At 37.0% G+C, this 23,939-nt stretch overlaps 1 protein-coding gene across 1 annotated transcript in view; it reads right to left on the bottom strand.

The window, feature by feature from the left end:
* The window catches only part of LOC122788693 (extracellular calcium-sensing receptor-like), a 143,066-nt gene that overhangs the window by 50,485 nt on the left and 68,642 nt on the right, over window positions 1-23,939 (bottom strand). Inside the window, exon 3 of the mRNA XM_044055588.1 lies at window positions 12,536-13,381. Within this exon, the coding sequence (XP_043911523.1) occupies window positions 12,536-13,381 (846 nt within the window). The remainder of the gene's footprint in view (window positions 1-12,535; window positions 13,382-23,939) is intronic.

Genomic DNA, 23,939 nt, shown 5'->3' on the forward strand with positions numbered 1-23,939 from the left:
TCTTTTTCTCTACCTTTTAGGTGATCACTGATACTACTTCCAGCATGAATTTCTAGAAAAATCTATGTGTAGCCCACTAATGTGAATACCTAAATTTAAAGGAAACACATTTTAAAGTATATTAACAAAGCATCTCATTTTTTGCCCACTGTAAAAGTAGCCAATTCCAAATCCAGCTCCAGACAAGTGACAAGTGGAGTACCTCAGGGTTCAGTCCTGGGACAGCTCTTGTTTGGCTTCTACTTGTTTGAAGTACAGGTGGACACTAAGGGAATCTGGCTAACAAAGTTCGCAGATGACTGCAAGCTGGGAGCCATTATTGAATCCCCAAATTATGTGGATATTCTACAAAAGGGCCTTACAGAAACAGATGCTTGGTGCCAGAGCCATGGACTCAAGCTCAATGCCAAGAAATGTATAGTTATCCCATTTGGGAAAAAAACATGTACCCGTGAATTACCACATAGGTGGCAGTACACTAAACACAGAAAGTGTGATAAGAGACATAGGGACACAGGTGGACAGTGATCTCACCTTCGATAACCACATCGCCAAAACAGTCAGAAAATCCTTCTATGTGGCACACCTCATCACTAAGGGCTTTTCATCCAGAAAAAAGGAGGTCATTGTCCCACTGTACTCACCCCTCATTAGTCCCATTATAGAATACAATGCCCCGTTTGGTATGTACCTCTCAAGATATCTGCAACAACTGGAAAGGCCGCAGAAATACCTCACTAAAAGAATCACAGGCCTAAAGCAGGTGCCCCATGCTGACCATCTAAAAAAACTCCAGCTATACTCTGTCGCATATCGTCTACTCAGAGGCGATCTCTGCTTAACTTACAAGGCCATGTCAAAGTCAGAGCTGTTGGACATGATGCACTTAAAGAAATCCCAATCCCTCAGAGCCACATGCTCCATGGATCTAAACCTTGTCATCACAATGAACAAAACATGTTGGAGAGATAGGTTCCTGACCCAGAGACTCCCCAGACTCTGGAATAGACTGCCCATACATGTCAAGCAGACTGCCTCTTTGGCCCTCTTCAAAAGGAACCTTGACGATTGGATGGGGGATAGGAAATTCACCCCGGGGATCACGTCAGTCGCCCTGCTAGACAGGGGTCCAGAGAAGTAAATATTGTGGGAAGAAATTGCCAGGGAATTGTTATGGCTAGGCTTGTATAGGCCCTAGGGCCGATAGCCTAGTACCAACCTATGAACCTATATACCTGTTTACTAACCACTGTCTTGTATTAAACACAGGGAAAGGAATGTTGACATAGCTAGTTCATCTGGCACTCTGTGTAGATACTGAAACTGTCACCCCCTCATCTGAAGGATGAGAAGTAAAAAACGTTTTCATAAAGTTGAATAACAAATGAAAAAATTCTAAACTGTTTCCTAAAACTGAAGCAAGCAGATTGCTAGAGTTACCACCATAAACTCACCTCACATTAAGCACTTCATCTAATCTGCCACTACTTCACTCCCATGCAATTCACATCTGATGATTGTGCCCCTTGGGAACTTGCACCTGGGTAGCTACTCCTTTTTGCTCCAACCTAGTTATGCCCTCTACTGGTTCATGTGTGTCTTAAAGACTGGGACTGGACTTCAGTATGAGTTGTGAAAAAATATTTGCGTTGATAGCTGAAATAAAACTGAGTGTTTGTATATGTTATGAATTTGTAACATAGCCATAGAAACTTTAAGAAAATTGTATGGTATTGTTAATTTAAGACTGTATATAACTCATAATGAATTGTATATCTAAGCTAGTCAGTTGCATGTGAGATGCCTGCAGTGTTAGTATTGTTTTGGATGCACTATCATGTTATTCACAATACAAGTTAACCTATTTGACTAAACTTATGGTGTATCCTGGCATTTTACATAATGAAGGTTAAAGATGGGTGATTTGAGCAAAAGGGAGTACTGCCAAAGAAGTGCGGGGGTGGAAAAATCACACAACATATCATGGCTGTCATTGTACATCAGTACACTATTGTCTAACATAAATGGATGTCACCATGCAGTCACTACATTACTGTCTGATGCAGTTGTATTGATTAAACTGGAGTAGAAAATATAGCCATTGATACAAATGAGAGGTCTAAACGAGAAAAAAAAAAGTGGGATGAAAAGAAATAAAATAACAGTCACTAATAAAGAGAAACAGGGAGTGAAAGACAGAAGCCATGTCAAACAAAGTAAAACAAAAGAAAGTTGGAAATATGGTCAGAGCTGCGTGATGTGTTACAATATCCTGTATGTCAGTCTACATGTCTAAATGTATAGATTTCTGTGTGTGGCCGATCCACACCATTCTGCTATGCACTGTGGTCGATAGAGCTTGCATAGTGCAGGAAATATATAGTGTACTGAGCAGCAGTTCAGCGTATCCTGCAGCCCAATAGTTTTATGGCCCAGCACTCATTATTTTATATATGAACATGTTATGGGAAATTACTTGTCAACTTGTCAATGAGATGTTTAATCAGCAGTCTGTAGTCAATATGTGCATGAGAATTTTATACGTCTTGCTATAAACACTCCTCCTGAATAAAACTTTATATTCGTGTTTTCCTGTCCCCATCACCCCAGGAGGTGGCAGCTCATGAAAATTCATGTCTTCTGCCACATTTGTCATGGATGTTGCCGTAATGTCAACTGTGCTTGATTTCACAGAATGTCCCTGGCTTTGCCTCATTTTTGCCCTCTCCCTCATAAAATGTTTAATTTTCTGCTAAATCACTGAGGATTACAGTTAGTTAATAATGCCAGACATTAGAATTGCATATTTCTTATTCTTAAGAAAATACATGCTGATGGAAAACCTGTTGCACTATTAATGTTCTAAGTGAATCATTGTTGTATTTTAATATTGTTTCTGACTTTAGCCCTTAGCCCCCCCCCCCCCCACACACACACACACGCATTATTTTTTGGGTTTGTTCCTAAAAGTTGAGAGCTGTGAGCGGCATACACCATTACAAAATGGTTTGTCATGCAATAAGTATATGTATTGGATGAAATACAAAAACTGAATAGTATTTGAATATGATCCCTACTTTTGGGGGGGGGGGGGCATGCATAACACTGGCCATGCAGTATACAGAGTTAATAACAGTCACTTCTCTGTACTTGGGAGGACACAGCAGAGTGCTTGTGCAGTAAGAATATAGTGGTTGAAGAACAAACTCACATATGAACTTATCAAGACTAGATGCATTTGTCCTGATTGAATCATGGCAAAAATTATGTCTCTCTAAAAAGGAAATCATCCAGTTATAATGCCAACTCTTCAGAAAAGATAGGCCAGGCTGTCCTATCAATGCAGCATTTTTACTGTGCACCTGAGAATGGATACTGTAGTGTTATTACTTTAAGTGGAGTTTACAATCAAAACTGTGAGATTCCTTTTCAGAAACTGTTTTAACTTGCAATCTTTGTCTCATGCTAGGCTATATTTGCCATGCTCTTTTGTGGTCTAAATGTATTTTAGGTCATGCACTAATGTATGTAATGGCTGACCTTAAACACAATATTTCACATCTCATTTAATTTAAACATAAATTACCTGCATTTTGTCCTTCCTAGTCTCTATTTTTCTTTTTCTTACTTATTGGTTTTTATTTTTTCTCTCAAATGAATGTTGATGCTTAATTACTATGTTTAACTGTTGCCTGATTGTATTTGTAACCCCTCTATTGAATTAAGACATGTTTAGCTCCAAAATCTACTCTAATGTCTCTGTACAGTATTCACAAAATGTACTTTCTTTACATATTATACTGTATAATTTAAGCTAGTCATTTTTTTCTAAGTTTTTAATGCCTTAATGTATTTGTGCATGGAGCTTTTCTCCCTGGGCCTCTGCTAAAAATGGATATGTATCCAGCTAGACTAGCCCGGTCAACAAATATAAAATAAAATAAAATAAAAAAATAAATAAAAACAATGACTTCTCATGTAAAATGATCATGAGATCATTGCACTCAAGTTATCATCTTATTTTTCAGAATAGACCTAAATCTGATTCCAAGACCATCACTGACTGGACTGATGTCCACTGTCAATGTAGGATTGTTGCAGCAGGTAACATACATGCATATCTGAATGATCAGTCTTCAGCGTTTTGTATTTAGATGTTCATGTAACCAACACTGACCATCTCATTCCATACTGAGAAACTGGCTTCTACTGCTTCTCGGAAGAAGAATTTCTTCATGACCTATCCCAGAAATATTGGTCTCCTGTGCAGAAGTGTTTGAGAATTCAGAATATTCTTGTCAGTTAGTATGGCACTGTTTAAAGTGCACAGTGACATGTCTCTCAATGGAAGTGTAGCATGTATGAATCTTGCATTTGAAGTCAAGTCACTGATAAAGTCATGGTACATAGCCTTTTCAAAACTAAAATTGTCTTGGTTCCTGAAAGACAGCAACATATTCAGAAATCTCAGAAATGAGTGCATGCCAATTTTGCCAAAAAATGGTATACATCTATGGCAAATCAGACACCATGGAAATCCAAAACTCTTCTGGAGGCAACTGAAGTAAACATTCAGTAGAAATAGCTCCTGTGCTGCCCAGTCTCCCACAGAACATCAAAACCAAGCAGAGTACCACCCTCCCACCATCACAGCATAGAGGGATGAAGCCCTGCCTCTGCCCCAGATGACCTGTTGCAGTGGATGGGATGAACCAGGGAAGATAGGAGTGTTCACATGTTGTTGGTTCACCTATCCTGTTGGGATGGAGGCACCTTTGACTCAGCACACCTTTAGAGAGCACAAGATGTTGTACCCATGGAGCACTGGCCTGCTAGCAGCAATCTGTCTTGGAGTGCAATAAACTTAGCAAGGCAGGAGAATAGCATATGTGTGTATGAAGGCAGGCATGTTTCCCCAAGGTCAGGTACCTATCATGGACCTCAAGGATCTTGCAAGGGGGTTAGGGGCTGCAGGGTTAAGTGGAAGGGAAGGTCCTCTTAGCCCACCAGCTGGCCCATTCCCTACCACCTGACTCTTGCTGTTCTGAAGGGACAAGACTGGTAAGCTTAATCTGAGGAATAAGTGGACCTTCAACTGTTGCTTCTTCAATTGTTTGGCTGTTACACAATGGAGGGTATGGGACAACCTTCAATCTTGAAAAAGAAAGCTGTTGAGATCAGTGGCAGAGACAGAATGTGCCATAGGACATTTGCCCTTTTAGGAGCCCAGTGTCATCTGGGATGGAGAGGTCTTGGTGAGCTTTCCCTGTGGGTCCAGCCCAAAGTGCCTGAGGAGTAATAAGTATACCAACTGAGTGAAGATAGAGATGACATTGGGTTGATCAAGCAGACAACAAAAAATTTATTATTTTCTAGTCTGGTTGGACTAAAATTTGATTTACTGTGTGTGTAAGAGTCACCTGGTTGTTACTGTGTTATGAAGTATCACCTAGTGCTCAGTTAACTGTGTTCTCTGTGCATCTCCCAGTTTTTACATTTATCTGCAGTTTTGGATAGCTTTTGTTCAGGATGATAGCTTTCTGAGTGCTAGTAGTGATTATTCTTTGCCAAGGAATATATTGCTGTAGTTTCTGAAAGTAGCCATTATTGGATAAATCCTAAAATGTTTTTCTATTGGTTCTTTCAGTTTCTCTGCTCAGTTTAACTACACTGGGTGCTGATCCATGCAGTACCACACAACACTGTATCTGTCAGATGCAGGCAATTTCAGTTTCAAATTCTTTCCTAGAAGCCATAGATAGTCCCACACTCAAGTACAAGCTGGACAAATTGCAGTTAAGTGTCTGCAAAGCACTGTACCATAGAATCTGCTCTCACAGTCAGCCAGAGTACTGCACTAGAACATAGTGTTTTAGTACTAAATCCATTTCCACTTATTTGTTTATTTTAACTAAGTATTAAGAATAAAAGTAGCTTTGGTGCATAAACTGTAGTTAATTGATTATTTTAACTATATTATAAACAATAATATCAGCAGCAGTGAAATCCAGATTGTACTTTCCCTGCCTGTGCTATCTGAGTGAACATCCACTTGATTCATTGATATTAGGGCCAACATCTAGCTAGCTGAAAGTGACACAAATCTAACTTCCCTACTTTAACCTTTCCTTGTATCCTTGGTCTAACATGGAAGGTCAGCAAAACTACTCTTCCCTTAGTTACCAGCCTCATGGCACTTTGTATACTCAGGCAGTATAACAAGTGACTGATGCTCACAGACATTTATCTATTGCTAAGTTCAACACTATATGGTTGTGAGAAATGCAAGTACTTAGCTACAGTGGAGACATTACTCTCACAGTCAAACACATCTTGTGAGCACTGCATACTGTCTCACTGCCCCACACAAACCCATGCCAAATTATCACATGTTGAAGCAGTTAAAAAGTCCTTGCCCAAGTCTTCAAGACCCATTAAAAGCAGGTCCCATATAAACCATGCACTACAGCACCAAATGGCAACAAAACAAACTGTTGGGAGTGTCCAGGTGATACTTATGCTAAATCCAGAACATTAAAACAAGCTACTAACATAAATAAAAATGCACTAGTGATTGATGACTCCATAGGTACACCGATTCTGTTCTCACAAGGCTGGACAAGAGAAGGATGATGATGAATTGTCCTTCACAAGCCAAGATAGCCAATGTTCCACAGGCTCTTAAGACCCTTAACCCAGAAAAGTATGATTACTATGCACAAAACCTAGAGGGATATGCAAAGAGACATGCCAGAGCTCTCCATGTATGTCACAAATGCAAGTAAGACTTTTGTATTGAGTGGAATGTTTCCCTCAATAAACATGTAGAAAAGGAAAACATGACTGGTTTTAACTCATTCCAGGGGGGTCCAGTATGTGTCAGTGACGGATGAGCTGTTTAACAACCACACTTGCTTTGTCAAAGACTGATTGCACCTCTCATTCTAACGCTTCTGCATACTGGCAAAACCACTTGCTGTCCCATATTGCTTTTTTTAGGTAGAGTCTAACTAATGGGCCTCCCAACCTAATTTCCAGAACAAACCAAGCAATGAACCACATCAAAGTGGCCCTGCTCAAAAGTGTAAATAACAAGCTACCAGACCTAGAGCCTCTCCTACATTTGGAGCATATTCATGTGTGTGTTGTTACAGAAACTTGGTTTAAGTGCTCAGAAAGCATGCCCTCAACACTTGAGTCCCTTAGACCCAATGGAAACTGTGCTGGTGTACTCATATTTGCATCACATAACCTCAGTACAGTTACCTAGAAAACCACAAGCAGAACTTACACAGATTCATTTCATAACTATCAAATCATAGCATGCTACAGGACCACCTCTATGACCCCTAAAAAACATGTTAGATCCATATGCTAGACAAACTTCTATAAATAGGAATGTTATTATCCTCAGTGACATAGTTACCCAGTGATAGACTGGGGTACCTATACCTTCAATGTAGAATATGCACAGAAATTCTTAAGACTACATAAATAGGAATTCCTTGGATCAGATTGCTAAAGAACCCTCTAGGGGACAGAATACTTCTGATCTGGTCCTTACAAATGTAGCATCTGTATATACCATTCCCATGCTATTCCCTTTGCTGGTTAAGTCTGACCACACACAAGTAACCTTGTTCATCAAAATATCTAAATCTTCAGATGTAAATATCACAGAATTCAAGGACTTCAAACACACAAAAATCCTACAATTCTATGAGGAATTTTAGAAATTCATGTATTGCAATATTACCCAAAATGCTGACACTGCAGAGATTTAACCCAACAAACTTAACTATCCCAACTAGATCTAGCAAACTGGGAAGTTTAACAGCAAACCTGCATGGTGGTCCACAAGAATAAACAAACTATACAATAAAAGAAAAAAGTCCTTCATCTAGCAATGAAACTGAAAAAAAAACATCAAGAAAACATGGGCATCTCATGAACTTATACTAAGAATAGATGCCAAAGACAAATATAAATCCTTCTTTAGCTATTTTGGAAAATAAGCAATAACACTCAACACCGTGGAGAGCTTACTTAAAGTGACAGTACCATCTCTGATCTTGTGGATATTAACAATGCACTGGCACTTCTAAATAAAAAAATGCATCATTCATGGAAAGTGAAAACATACCTGCTGCCTAATAAATAGCACTGAACAATCACTGGCAGATCCTCTCCCAAATCTCTTTAATCTGAGCATAACAACTGACTTTGTCTCACAGATCTGGTACACAGCTGTTATGATATCTCTATACAAGAGTAACCTGACCACTGACCCTGGATATTACAGACCCATTGGTCTGACGAGTCTAAACAATGGAACATATCATAACAGATCTGATAAACTATGATATCAAAAATTGTATCAAACTCAACTCCCCAGCAGCCTGGCTTTGTCAGAGGTAGATACTGTTTGATAAATTTGAATAACTTCTTGGAGAGAGTGATTTAAGCCATGGACACTGGGCATGGTGTCCATACATCATATGTGGACCTTAACAAGGCATTTGATACTTTACCACATGGTAACATAATAAAAACACTAAATGGACTCCTATTCAACTCATACTTAATTAGATTGATAGAAAATTGTCTTAATGACAGAATCCACATGGTGAGGGTGGTGGTTGCATCCACAGAAAGCAGGAAGGTAAGCATTACAGTTCCCCAGGCATGTATTCTGGGACATCTACTATTCAGTAGCTACCTTTTCTCATACCACAAATTAAGATCTTTAGTTAACAATGTTTATGGATGATTGTAACCTAGGAGTCATTATAAAGTTATCCTCTGACACATAGGAGCTCCAGCATGAGCTTACATTCGTCAGTAGCTGGTGTACAGAAAATGGGCTCAAACTAAATGCTAAAAAGTGTGATTGCAGCATTTGGTAAGCAATCCATCCATCCCACCCTCCAGCTTATAGTACAGACAACACACCATTTAAAAATGAAAAGGTAGTGAGAAATCTATGAACCTGGGAGAATATCTCCCTCATGATTGACCATTATGTTGCAGCAGTGGTTAGGAAGTCCTTTTACCTGACAGAACTCGCAGCAAAAGATAAATCCTCAAGATCGAAGGAAGTCTATTTAGTTCCTTGTATTCCACACTGATTAGGTCTGTTACAGAATAAAATGTCCACTTTGGGATGTATCTTTCTAAGCATATCAAGCAAATGGAAAGACCACAAAGGTCCCTAATTAAAAGAAATCAAGGGGTTAAAAGATCTGGAGGTTATGTTCCTATAATCAGTAGTCTATAGACTACTCACATTTATAGAGTCATACGTGATCCAGTAGTCCAAGAACTCTTATACTTTTGTAGATCAAACTGTCCTACTAACCCTAGGGCCCAAGACCTAAATCTACTGAATCAGCAAAACAAGGTGGAAGGATAGATTTCTCACACAGCACCTACACCTTCACTGGAACAAACTTCTTCTCCAACTTAAGCAGTCTGATACACTTATCTGCCTTTAAAAGGAGTTTGATAACTGAGTGGGTGTTCACAAACTCACCATCTGCATAACTGGCCTGTCCCTCCTTGAAAAAGGAGGCAAGGAATTAAGGGTGAGTAATGGCAAGATGCAAATGGCCTCTTGGCCCAGTTTGCAATGCAAGTCATATGATCAAAAAACAACCAGTGTCTTGAACCATGAGCAGCTTAAAAGTACATTTAATGAGCTCCAGTGTTGACAAACACTTCACATAGAGTTCTGTAAAATCCAAGATATATAAATGGAATCGAAAGTCTGTGCTAGCATTTACGTTTTGCAGGGGGGCAAGCTCCCCTGCACCCCACATGTGGGGGGTTGTGCCAACTCCAAGGTTGCACTACAGTTAGGAAATAGGTAAATTCACTGTTCCTCACTGTACCGTGATCTCTGCACACAATACCAAACTAAGACTACTGAATTACACTGCACATTCAGTATTGTGTATTCATTTTAGTCTGGTTCAGCACTGTCCCTCTTTGAAAAGTGCTTTTCGCACAACTGACGTATGATCACCAGCACTACAGCTTCAATAGTAAACCCATAAATACATATATATATATATATATATATATATATATATAGTTCCCCTTCACAAGATCGAATTACTGAAAGCTCGAAATTCATAAACTCGAGCCCAGAATCTCGAGTTTTGAGTAACTCAAAATTGTGAAGGGAAGACAACGAAAAAAAAAAAAAACAAGTTTACTTACATGTTTGCAGGGGGCCGAGTCCCCCTGCACTCTCCCTACTTGAATATATTAGCTCCATGACCGCACTATAGCGGTGGAACGGAAATTCTCCCATTGTGTGCTTCTGCATACAGTGCAGAATGGGAGATTTCCCTCATCCCTGCTGTAGTACAATCTCGGAGTTGGTATATTTAAGTAGTGGGGGTGTGGAGGGTGCAGGGGGGCTTGCCCCCCTGCAAAAACATTGTAAAGACATTTTTGCAATGTCTTTTTCCTATGCTTTAGAATTTCGAGTTTCTGAAAATTCGATCTTCTGGGTTCAGTCATCTGAAGTTCGAGTTCGAGTTTTCAGCAATTCGAGATTCTAAAGGGGAACCATATATATATATATATATATATATATATATATATATATATATATATGTACACACACACACACACACACATATATATATATATATATATATATATATATATATATATATATATATATATGAGTGATATGCTTTGTGAATATGGACACTGCTTAAATATTCATGTACTCTGCAAAGTTATGTTCCCTGCTTAAAATATCATATTCCCTGTAAATAACTAAATACTGCTTGTACACTGTCATTCTATATGCAATCTTGATAATTTTTGTAAAAAAAAAAACTGAGGAACTTTCCTCCATGGGCTTCCACTAAAAATGGGTTTAGCTAAACCCAGTCAAACTTTCCTGGTAAACAAAGGCAAAATAAATAAATAAATTAGGAAAGTCAGCTTCATGCCTTATGGCTTCTCCACTCACCACAAATCTCATTCCCATTTCTTACAGTACTAGACATAATTATTAATCATAATCCATATAACACACATTATATATGTGCCAGCATATCCTTATAACCTGCACTATGGAAAGCAGCAAATGGGAAGTACAACTTCACTATGTTTAACTCACCCAGGTAGACCCAGGCCCACAGTGTGTGTGTGTGTGTGTGTGTGTGTGTGTGTGTGTGTGTGTGTGTGTGTGTGTGTGTGTGTGTGTGTGTGTGTGTGTGTGTGTGTGTTTATCTATATGGGAATGCCAAATATGGTTGAATTTCCCTTTGGGTAACATCTGTTCAGTCAACACAATTTGGATAACTACGCAGATAGTTGACATGTATAAAAGATCACACAATTTCCAGGGTTGGGTCCCCTACAAAAAAATCATTTTTTTTTTTTTTTAGATCGGGATGAGCAGAGGTTATTTTTAGGCACATGCATAAATGACATGTCAACATTTTGCTGTTGACATTAGTGACTTCAACAATTGGGTCTGTCAATCTAATTTAGTAGACCCATATATCTATCTGTATCTGTATATATAAACATATATATATATATATATATATATATATATATATATATATGTATATGAAGCAGCTGAGATGACTAGTTGTATAAAAAACTTAATTAAATGCAGGCTCTTCCAAAAAATGTTGTGATTTAACCAAAATCACAGTAAATGCCATGAATTCTGTTTTAAATTCAGTCTTAAATTGCTGGGAAACAGTCTCCAATGTTAAGTGTATCTGGATTTCTTTGTCAGGTACAATTTTCAATTTCTCCTTCCAGTTCTTCTGTTATTAACTCTTTCTCCCTGAGCCTGGACATCAAGCCATGAAGACCCCTTTCACAAAGAGCAAACACTGTTGCCAACTGGGCTTCTTTCAGCCCACTTGGGTGGCTCTTTGCAGGTTCACTCCTTTTTTTATGTTTTTCTTTCATTAGCTCATTAAATAAAACTGGTCTAAGTAATGTAGTCATCCTTTATTCCTTAAAGAAACAAGTACAAATTAACAGAAATATGAATTTAAAGAATATATATATATATATATATATATATATATATATATATATATATATATATATAAGAGAATATTTCTACTGCAATCTGTCAAGTTACAACTTAGCAAAGCCTCAAATAACCAATCACAACTTGTCAGGTATTCAACCCTACAAGAGCATTAAATACAACTGCTTTTTTTTTTTTTTTTTTTTTTTCAGGTGCAATCCCCCACACCCACAAAAGTAATATGTACTAATTCCTACAGCTGCACCAATATGAAGAAAGCAGAAATCTCCCAAACAAAAGGAATCACTGCTGGTGCACAAGTAGAATCTGCACCTGTATTGATTTCCTATGGAAAACGTTGATTAAAAGCTTCATCTTCACCAAGCTGAACTTGACCAGTTAGACCGTTCTCTAATTTGCACTTGAAAAGTTGTAGGTGAATGTATATATAATTACATGATTTACCATGTTCATTTCCTACATTAATAACTTAGAAATTTGGAAGCAACACATTACCTGCCACGACTGAATATCATGACCGGTAGAGCAAGAGCCATTAACAAAGAGTCCGTGTTCCTTGCTACAAGAAGTAAGGCTGTCTAAAGCATGTGCAAAGGCATACACTGCAAGATACACTTGGTAAGTATTACTTAGATCACTTAATTCAAATAAATTCCAAAGATGATCATTATTAAATTGTTCCATTCCATCACATACTGAAAATCCTTGAATCAGGTCTTCAGAATCATTTCTTTTCTTGTCATAATTTCTTAGCCACTTACAACCAAAAGCAATTTCCCAGAATGATTTAATAAATATGTTATCAGGAAATGTAAAAGGGTGTTGATTATCTAGGAAATTTTCAAATCCAGGCATATTACTTGAATAGGGTACTAACCCTATAGTCCCATTTAATAATTTCCATGTTTCTTTTGAGAAAAAGCCTGGTGTGATGATGCACAACACTGATAAAACTAAAACTTTCCCAGACACATTTTGCACATAAAGAGAATCCAGTACAGCTTTTGTATGTACTTCATCACTGTTGATAATAATCACATTAACAGAAGATTGCCTTATAAGCTGAGTGATATGATAAAATTTCTCATATGGATAAAGGGCATGTATTTTTTCATGAAATGCAACACATCCTCCTGTTTTCTCAATTTGTGTCTTGAGGTCTTGGCTCCCTATTATACCAACATCATTATCTGCTGTTAGCAGGCCTACCCACGTCCAGCCAAATCTCTTTATTAATTGGGCCAGTGCAAAATTCTGAAACTGGTTGCCACTTACTGTACGCAAAAACGAAGGGAACTGCAGTTTGTCACTCAAAATAGGATGCATTGCTCCAGGGCTGATCTATGACAAACATATTTGACAAAGATTTTTGAACTTTTATCAGAAATAAATATTGTAGTATGAATGCATATTTTATTACAGCTTGCTATGCATGCAATCAGTTTTAAAAATAAACACCAGCAATACATATTACAGGATATTTAACACTGAATCTAGCAGTTTATAAAGAAAATTCAGACATAAAATCCCTGTAATGATAAAAAAACTACAAAAACTGCACTCTGTTATACAATAAAGTTAGTATGTAAAACAATTTGCATTGGTAGTTATTAGAACAAAACATCCTATACAAATATTTTTTATCTTAACTCAGTCTTTATTAGTTAAATAACTCAACTTATCTCAGTATCCAATTAAGAGTTACATTGGGAATATCATATTTCTCTGAGTCCAAACAATCCCGGTGTCCAGCACAAGGGACAAAACCTCTTCCCTGTCCACTTTCACACAGTACAATCCCATAGCTCATGCAAGAGTCTCTAAGAAAGCAGGCCTGAAACTATAAGGTCCACAAAGTCTGCTTCCAGACAGAGAAATGTTTTAGTCATAGGAGACTGTATTTCAGCATGCAGACTCCACATTAATCAGACCAGACAGGAACATGATGACTATAAGCTTGTCCAGTGCCAGGGTTTATAATATCACAAGGGCCATAAAGTCCCTTAAACCAGAATATTAGACTTTGATTTAACGGTGGCCCATGTGAAAGTGAATGATCTGAAGTGCTTCACCCACAGGGATTTACAGAGAGAGACAGAGTGAGAGATAGAGAGAGAGAGAGAGATGTGAGGGAGAGAGAGAGAGATGTGATGCAGTAGCTGATGTACAAAGTGTTGGAAAACTTTCTGATAGTGCAAAGTCTATGTTCAGAAAATGGTATGCTGAAATTTTTTTGCTGTCTTTCTGGAAACAGAAGTCAGGGGATTCTAAAGCATGTAATTGTGTATTCTAAGTGTATGACGTTAATGATTCACAAGTTAGAAGTTCCATGGTATGGTCCTTCAGAAATACTTTATTGCTTTGTAAGATGAAGTCAAAGCATTAACAAAGAATGCAAAAATGTTAAAGCAGCCAGGGGTATCTCTTTTTAAGAAGAAAGAATTAATGGAAGTGTTGGAACATATGGTTTCTGTAAAGTAAAATAAAATAACAGAGAGTTGTCCAAGATCAGTGGTGGCTAACTTTGAGTGGCAAAAGAAATGACAAAAATAAAACAAAGAAATAGTTGCCTTTTCAAAAAGACTCTCTGAACTTTCTCTATAAGTTGAAACATTTAAACATAAAAGTACACATAAAATGTCACAAGTCAAGTGACTTTGTAAGCCCAAAGGAGAAATAAAAAGCAAAGTTACCCAGTGATAAAACTCAAAAGACAAAAATAACTCAGTTTCAGACCCAGGATGACTTTATATGTACACAGGATAAGAAGGTAAAATTTTGGCAGGAGCTACAAAATGTTCACAATGCATGTGTGCAAGCTCTAAATGAGTTAGTAAAAGCACAATGCCAAGAGGCTGAAAACAATGTCAGGAATTATATTTAAACTCCAGCTCTTGAGTCAAATATCCCAGCTTATACAACAAAAAAATCTGAAATTTGAAATAAATACAGTTGGCATTGACCAGAGGGTTACTGGACCAGAATGTCTACCCAGTTACAAATGTAAAATAGATAACATAAAAAATAAATATACAGATGTAATAGCTGTGACTTAAATGTACATAACATATCCTGGAGATGGAAAAGTGCAAAATGAATGAACACATTATTAATATGTACTGGAATATGATAATTACCTTAAGATAACTACTAAGTGTAAACATCTAAACATCTGCAAACTAAAAATGCAGTCCAAAAGAAGTATTTGGAGGAAGTAGTAAAGTAAAACAATGTATATCAATCCTTGCCTCTCATGCTAAGCTGGCACAAGAAAATTATACTTTTGTAACAAATCTGTGAAAGCAAAATAATTCTCTCAAATAAAAGGAAAGCACTAACACTAATCTTCTGAAGGAGAGAAAGTTGAATAAAGCATATATTTGGAGAAAGTAAAACGAAAAGTTAAACTGTGTCTATCAACACTTGCTATTCATACTAAAGCTGCCATAGGTTTCATAGAATACATCAACTTTCTATTTGTAAAACAAAACAATCAGCTTTATTTAAGCATTTAGATGTATCGATGGATCTTAGCCAAATTTTCAAATTTCACCATGAACTCAGTTGAGACCATTATTCTTAGCAAAATAAAAAATAATACTTTCAACATTGTAGTCCCTAATGACTATTCAGCATTAAGCAAACTCAGTATGAGTTGGAAAGTTCAAATCAAAAGATTTTCATTTGTCTCTTCTTTCATTCTTGTGTCTTTGTTTATAAGGCCCCCAGCCTGTGTGTCTTTCAGTCTGTGGCTGTGGTCTTCATGAAGTCATCTATCTCATTTTTCCAAAAGAGGCCATCTCTCTGTCCCCCCTCCCCCCGGTTCTAGCTCTCCCTTTTGATTAGAAAGGGTGTGGCTTTCACCAATCTGTGCATCTGTTTGGTGTCAGCTGCCCCACCCAGTTTGTGCCAACAATGCAGCTCTGCACTGTTCATAGGTAACAATATACAACATGCCCCCCAGTTCAGATTTGTGGGGATAAGCAACATCAGCCAGCTAGATCCCACATTGGTTGGCTCGTGACCTCTTTGGCAAAGGGGTATCCATTTTCTGTGCTATTTTTCCTGTAATAGCAGTTCCTGGCAAACTATGCAATCTGGCAAAAGACACAGTACCATGGTGAGTTCATGCTATACCCAGTCCTCTGCTGAATGGTTTTCCTCTTTGTCTGGGCAGTTTAGACCACCTTTTTTCAGCAGATTCAAAAGACTAAGATCAGTTATATTTCTGTTATTAGTTCTCTCTTCCATAAAATGATATGATTGCCATTCAGAATGTCAACAGTAAGAAGAGCACTATCAGAAGATAAATAGTTAATTTCACCTATAGTTAAGAATGCTGACAGTTCAGAATATCAACAAATAGGTAAGTGGGTTGATGGGAGTGGGAGTATGTTTGTGTGAGTGTTTGCAGGTTAGGGTTATGGAAAGGTTAGGTAAGGGGACAGTTTTAATACTGTGTACGTGCACTTATCATGCATGTGTTTGTGTCTGTCTTGTGTAGTGGCAGTGTTATAGAAAGGGTTTTTCTAAGGTAATGTGCCAGGTTATGGTTAGGGGCAGAGGTATGGTTAGGAATAGGGTTAGCATACATTAGTAAGGTGTGACCTTTCGATGCATGCTGACCCTAACTCTAATCATAACCCTACCCCTTAACCTAACACTGCACCATACCTTAGAAAAACCCTTTCTGTAATACTACCACTGTTCAGACACTCCACTGCTTATGTTTTTCCAGATGTTGTTTTTCTTTTGTTTGTTTTGAATGCAAACTGTTTGCAAATGTATAGTGCATGACTTTTTACATTAAATTAATGTAAGCTTTTTCAGTTAGGTATTGTTGATATTATGAACTGTCAATATTTTGGTGTCAATATTGTGAGTATCTATATTTTGATATATCAGTATTTATAAGTGTGTGTGTGTGTGTGTGTGTGTGTGTGTGTGTGTGTGTGTGTGTGTGTGTGCATGTGTGTGTGTGTGTGTGTGTGTGTGTGTGTGTGTGTGTGTGTGTGTGTCTGTGTGTACATACAAAATATATAAATTATTGTGAGTTTCTGATTTTTTTAGTTTCATTATTCATTCATTTTTCCTGTATAAGCATACTCACAAGATGATGTCATGGTGGGTATTAAACAAAGATTTACATACAACAACAAAGCATTATGGATCATCAAAATAGCTTACCTCTATAGAGGAACTGTTTCATATTTACACTGCAGTTTCCCTACTACATCATCATATGTTCATTTTCATTGTGAGGTGTTCCTCCTGGAAGAACTAGTTGACAAAATGCCTTTCTAGAATGTGAGAAACTACTTAAGATGCATTTAACATGGAAGCACAGTAGTCTTTTAAATTTAGGCAATGAGGCATTATGGGTAAAGTCTTTCATGATGTGATGGCGGGGGTTTTCAGCTCTGAGAAAATATTGAAAAAAACATCCTGACTAACTAAATAAAATGCAAAAACAACACAATTTTTTTATCAAAATCTGTATAATTTGGTTTTGTATATAGTAAGGAGGTTATATCCAGTTCCAAATTTGTGTTACTTACACTTGCTTTAGAACATGACTAATATACTTTAACTAAGTGACGTACCAGCTAATAATAGGCAGCATTAGAAAAGGGCAACAAGTTATTAATAACATGCTATTAAGATGGTTAATCTAAGATGCCCTGCAGTAGACAAACTAATCATTCTTCGCCACTTGCTATTTATTTATATTTTTATTTGATGTTTATGTTTTCAGAACTGAGAGACCTACATACTATTAAGGGGAATAGCATCAAATGCCATGGTGGAAGAAAGGAAAATCAATTGCCAATATCCATTTGTATCACACTATACTGGAGATCTTGCTATATGAGTGTTAGTAATTATGAAAATAAGAAATATTTCCATATGTACTTAATACCTCAAAAAACAAGTGACTTACAAACTATTGCATGGCATCAGGTGAAACCTTAGATTTTTTTGAGGAAAACTGTATTTAATATTTTCAATGTAAGTTGCACATCTTGAGACATATTCACTGTTATGTATAGCGCTAATTATTCATTTAAGCATATGATTTCATGTTTCTGCAAATATCTCAGTAAACACTCAAGTAGGAATTTCTTGCTGTCATGTGAAAAGTTATGTTTGGTCAACAAAATATCTAACAATTTGTGAAAGTAAAGCAAAAATATAAGTATGGGTTTGTGTACATTATAATATGCTATTATATTCATGAAAAGACTATGAATGCACCAATTATTATCAGTGTAAAGAATACTTTCTACTGATAACATTGCTATTTGCATGGATTTATTAGTTTTTGTTGTTCGCAGAATAGTTTAGTTTGCTTATCTTATGCTATTTAAGTTGATTTTTCAGAAAATCTCCATAATGCAAGAAAGTGTGAAGGCTTCTAGAGGTGTGACACCCCACAATGATGATAATGAGGTGTCAATGAGTTAATAAATAAACATTCATCTCTATCGCTCAGTCTTAAGACTTGATTTGGGGGTCCAAATGGAGACACAATAAAATCAGCAACCAAAGAAGATTAGTCTTGCTGCAACTGAATTCATCCTCAAGTCTTGGTGAGTATCTTCATGAGGTGGACCCTGTTTTTACAAAATCTCACCAATATGACACTGATGTAAAGATTGTATTTTACATAACATATATCATGGACAGAGGTAAGTTAAAAAATAAAAATGACAGCTGGCTGCACAACTCCCAGGATAAAAAAGTGCCCAATCCTGGTATGCACACTGGTGCCAGGACTGAATATAAATGACAGTAGAGGTCTCAAGACACAGAAGCACTCCTACAATGAGGTTAGGCCAGGCTCAGGGGGAGGATGACCCCCTGTTGTAGAAGGAAGTAGTAGCCCACAAAAAGCACAAGTGACATGCCAAAAAAGAGTCCTAAAGATGATAGAGTGGACTATTGAGGATAAGAAAGAAATGATGTATTGCTACTACTATGCAAGAAGCCCAAAATTTCCAGATAGACAATATTCAAAAAGATTAAGAGTGAGAAGCAAGAGGAAAGAATATCTGTACAAGAAAAACTGAAAGCTTCAAATGCAAATTTGTGTTCATTAATACAACAGATGCATGAAAAACATTATACACATCAAGAAACGGTGGGCCATTTGGAAAAAGAAATGACTAAGGAAGCACAAAAATATGAAAAAACAAAACCTAGAGATTTTTGAAAGGTATAAAAAAGAAACATGGACATGGGAAAGAAAGAGAGATTTGATAATGTGCAATATTTGTGCAGAGGAGAAAGCCAAACTAATCAATATAAAAAAATCAGCTTATAAGAAATTTGAAGAGAAATATAACCAAAGGCATCCAGATATGGTACATTTCACAATACAAAAAATAAGATCACAAATGGGCGATACAGAACAAAATATTACTAAAGCAGACATTAAAAAAATAGAAGCTGAAGTTATGGCATACCTGTAAAGTGAAGGATCTAGTGTAGAAAGTCTAATACAGGTTATGTTAAAAGTGAGTCCCTAAAGTAATGAAAAACAGGTGAACCAGGAGACATCTGAAGAAGAAATGTGAACATGGGAAATATGCTGCAATATTTATGTAAAGGAGAAAGCAAAACTAATAGATACAAAACAAGTAGTACCAAAGATATTTGAAAAGAAATATAGGCAAAGGCTTCCACATATGTAAAATTATATGGAAAATTTCACAATACAAAAAAATAAAAAAAAAAACAAAGCGGGAAAGTAGAAAGGATGATTAGTAATGTAGAGGTTAAAGAAATAGAAACTGAAGTGATATATTACCTGTAAAGTGAAGGATCTAGCGTAGAAAGTCTAATACAGGTTATGTTAAAGTATGATGGAATAGTGAGTCCCCAAAGTAATAAAAAACAGGTGAACCAGGAGACTTCTGAAGAAGAAATGTGAACATGGGAAATATGCTGCAATATTTATGTAAAGGAGAAAGCAAAACTAATAGATACAAAACAAGTAGTACCAAAGATATTTGAAAAGAAATATAGGCAAAGGCTTCCACATATGTAAAATTATATGGAAAATTTCACAATACAAAAAAATAAAAAAAAAAAACAAAAGGGGAAAGCAGAAAGGATGATTAGTAATGTAGAGGTTAAAGAAATAGAAACTGAAGTTATATATTACCTGTGAAGTGAAGGACTTTGTGGAGACAATCCAACAATGGTAAGGTCACAGCATGCCGGAACAATGGGTCACCAAACTAAGGAGAAACAGAAGCAATGGGAAGCATCTGATCACTTCCCACATGAAGATACTCTGCAGCCTTCATTAGGAAATCAGTACAAAAGTTCAATTGGAGTTGCACAGCAAGGGAAGGAGCAGGAAACGGCAACAATTCCAATGCAGTCAATGTTGTGGAGTGATAGCCCAGTGAGTTCCCATATGAAAAAACAATGCATAATACAGGATGCAGCTGAGCAGAATATATAACAGGAGGATGTTCTGGATTTTTCTGTAGAATGCCTACAGGAAACGGAGAACAAAGAATGTGCCCTCAGTTTAGAAGAAAATGATCTAAAGGAAGAGTTGCTTGATTTAATAGAGATGGCCTGACATATTAGCATCAATGAAAGAAATCAATTACAGAAAGTCAGTAAGACCCAAAATGTTAGAAGTCTGATTAAACAAATGAACAGTGGGAAGAACGAACAGTTTCATGATGGACATAACACTGAATCATACATATTCTATAATCAATCTGAACTATTATTTTAAAGTGCATAATTATATACAGTTTGTAAGTTTTCAAAGCTGAAAAACTGAGTTTGTAGCAACAAAGCAGCAATAATAAAATAGGAGGATTAATATGTAACCTACAATTACAGTACAAATGAAGAAACCAGAAAGATAAATTAAAACTATGAAATCTATGCACGCACTTAGCAGATATGAAAAGGCAGTTCCACAGTTACACCAATAGCCATTAGGACTACTCAGCACATAAAACTTTCCCAGGTTGCCACACTCCCTCCTTACTAGAGAATGCATATCAGTGGCAAGCATCTTCAGATATGAAGCAAGATGTATTAAGGGTGAAATGCTTACTACCATAGCACTACACATACATCTGAGGAAGGGAATATTACAGATGATTTATATTGAGGACTAAACTTTTGTATATGCAAAAAGAATGGCCCTCCATGGAAAGACCAGGACAAGGCCCTAAAACTAATCCCTTAAGGGAATATAACCCTTACTAAAAGGCTCATAAGAGGACAAAGGCCTCTGGAAGACCCGAACTTGGAAATCACATCCAGCTTGCACAGTATTTTGAAAGTGTTACAAAAGTTATTGTAAAAATATTACCCAGATATGCATTTCAGAAAAAGGCTTGGGATGTAGCAACTAGTCTAGAAGAATGAGCCTTTGGAAAAAAGAGGCAATGACTTGTGGTATTACGTGCAATAAAAACATGATGTAAAGCAGTTAACCATATCCATATAACTGATGTGAATTGTGCAACTTTCTGATCATTTTTTTTTTTTGGGAGGGGCAAAGAACTGTGAATCTTTTGTAACAGACAAAGGTTTTGGTCAACACAATTTCAACTGTCAAGGCATATTAGCATAATGAAGAGAAAGTTTTCCATGAAACTGGAGTACTGTGAAAAGAACACAGACAGCCAAATATACTGGCTGAGGTTGGATTCCACAGTAATTTTATTTATTTTACATTTGCTGACTGGGCTAGTCTAACTGGATACATGTCCATTTTCAGTAGAGGCCCGGGGAGAAAAGCTCCAAGAAACGTACAAAATACAATATAGAATGTTGCAACAGTCCACGCTTAAAACAGCTGTTAATGAAAAAAAAATACAATACTCATAGTGAGCATAACACAAACAGTAAAAGGTAATGTACAAGAGATGTTACTATATATATATAGACATATTTTTAAATTGCAATAACATGGTCTTTTGGTTCTTTAAGTATAAGTCTATAATGGTGAAGAGTATTCATTAGTGTATAGAAAGAAAGAAAGTTAGTCAGGGCTTTAGTACAGGGGCGTAACCAATGTGTACTGAGAAATAGTTGTAGATTCTGTTTAAAAAGTGTTAATGAAGACAGATATGAGTTCAGTGGGTAGAAGATTCCAGTGCTTTCCAACAGTATTAGAGAATAGAGTCTCTCCCTGCCAAGTTGTTGAATATGCTAGTATTTGATAAGCAGTTTGTTTGAGGAGCGTAAATTTTTAAGATTGTTGTAATGAGACTAGTGAGTACTGGAGTACTGGTGGGTTGATATGTGGGTCTTATGGGCTATAGCAAGCTGGTGAAACTGAAGCTGGTTTAGAAACTCTAGCCATCCTAGTTGCTTCAGATTAAGGCACTGATGAGTTCTAAAAGGAGAGCCAGTGGCAAATCTAGTAATATTATTATAAGAGATTGCCAGTTTGTTAAGGTTGTTTTTAGAAAGATTAGTGTATATAGGTGAAACATAGAGTAGAGTGGAGATTAAGTGAGTTCCGGCTATAGCGGTCCTGCCTACTGGTGTAAGAAAGGGTTTGATTCTACACAGGGACCCCAATTTCTTGTTGACTGTTTTTATTGTGCTGTTTATATGATCTATCTATTGTTATTCCTAAGAGTTTAGTGGTTGGGTCGGGAGATGCGAGTGTGCCATTATTAGATAGAAGTGTGAAATTTATTGGGGTGGACTTTCGGATTGGAGTGAAAAGTAAAAGTTTAGTTTTTTTTGGGTTCAGTAAGATGCAGCGGTTTAAAAACCATTGTTCTACTGTACTGAATGTTTTTTGGGTAAGGGACTGCAGTTCAGTTGGTGAAGTGGCTGAACAAATTATTGTGAAGTCATCTACGTATTAAATACAGGTGGCGTGAGGAATTGCCGAGTGAAGGTCATTAATAAAAAAGGAAAAGAGGAGTGGGCCTAATATGGATCCCTGAGGAACACCAAGGGAAATGGGGAGGTGTGTAGACAGATTATTATCCGATAGCACAGCCTGTCTATTGCCTAAGTAAGATTTGAACCAATTTATGGCTAGAGGTTCAAGTGAAAGGGATTTCAGTATATTTAAAAGGAGCTGGTGATTAACCATATTGAAAGCTTTAGATAAATCAATAAAGACTGCAGAGGAAAGAATATTGTTGTTATTGTTTTTGTTAATGCAGTCTGTGAAGGATAGCAGGGCAGTGCTGTGGACAGGTCTAAATCCATGTTGACAGTTGGCAAGTAAGTTATTTTGGAGTAGGTGGTCAAGTAGTTGCTTATGGACACATTTTTTCCATTATTTTTGCTAGAGGAGATAGTAGAGCTATAGTACGATAGATAGAAAAGTCAGAGTTCCCACCTTTATGTAGTGGGATGATAAGAGAAATTTTCCAGATAGATGGGATAGTTCCTTCACTTATGGTTCTGTTAACCAGAATGGAAATGGGACAGGCTATGGCTTTAGCTCCTTTTTGCAGGTATTCTGCTGGAAGTTGGTCAGCTGAGGAGGTGGTAGGTTTTAGTTTTTGGAGAAGGGAGCAAATAAAGGAAGTATAAACTCGTAACTGAAATGATGGATGTGGGCTTGTAGTAGATGTAGGCAGATGTGAGGTATCTGGAGACAGTTGACTAGCAAGAGTTTAGATGGCATTTAGCAGTGTGTGTGGGATTCTCAGGATTAGAACCTTATGGGTTAGGTGCGATAGATTGACCTGGGTATATTAGTTTGTTAATGCTAGTCCAAAACTTTTGTGGTTTCTTTTGGTAAGTTTGCTGTAGTTGGAAGTAAAAGTTTTTTTTATCTAAGAGGATGGCTTTTTTGTAGTATTTCTAAGTTGGCTAAAGGTTTGGTGGTCTTTAATTTTCTTAAGTGGCAAAAGCCAGGGTACCATTTGGCTAGGCTTATATA

This window comes from Protopterus annectens, chromosome 14.part0 (genome assembly GCF_019279795.1).
Source record: "Protopterus annectens isolate FY-2018-M chromosome 14.part0, PAN1.0, whole genome shotgun sequence".
NCBI classification, from domain to species: domain Eukaryota; kingdom Metazoa; phylum Chordata; order Ceratodontiformes; family Protopteridae; genus Protopterus; species Protopterus annectens.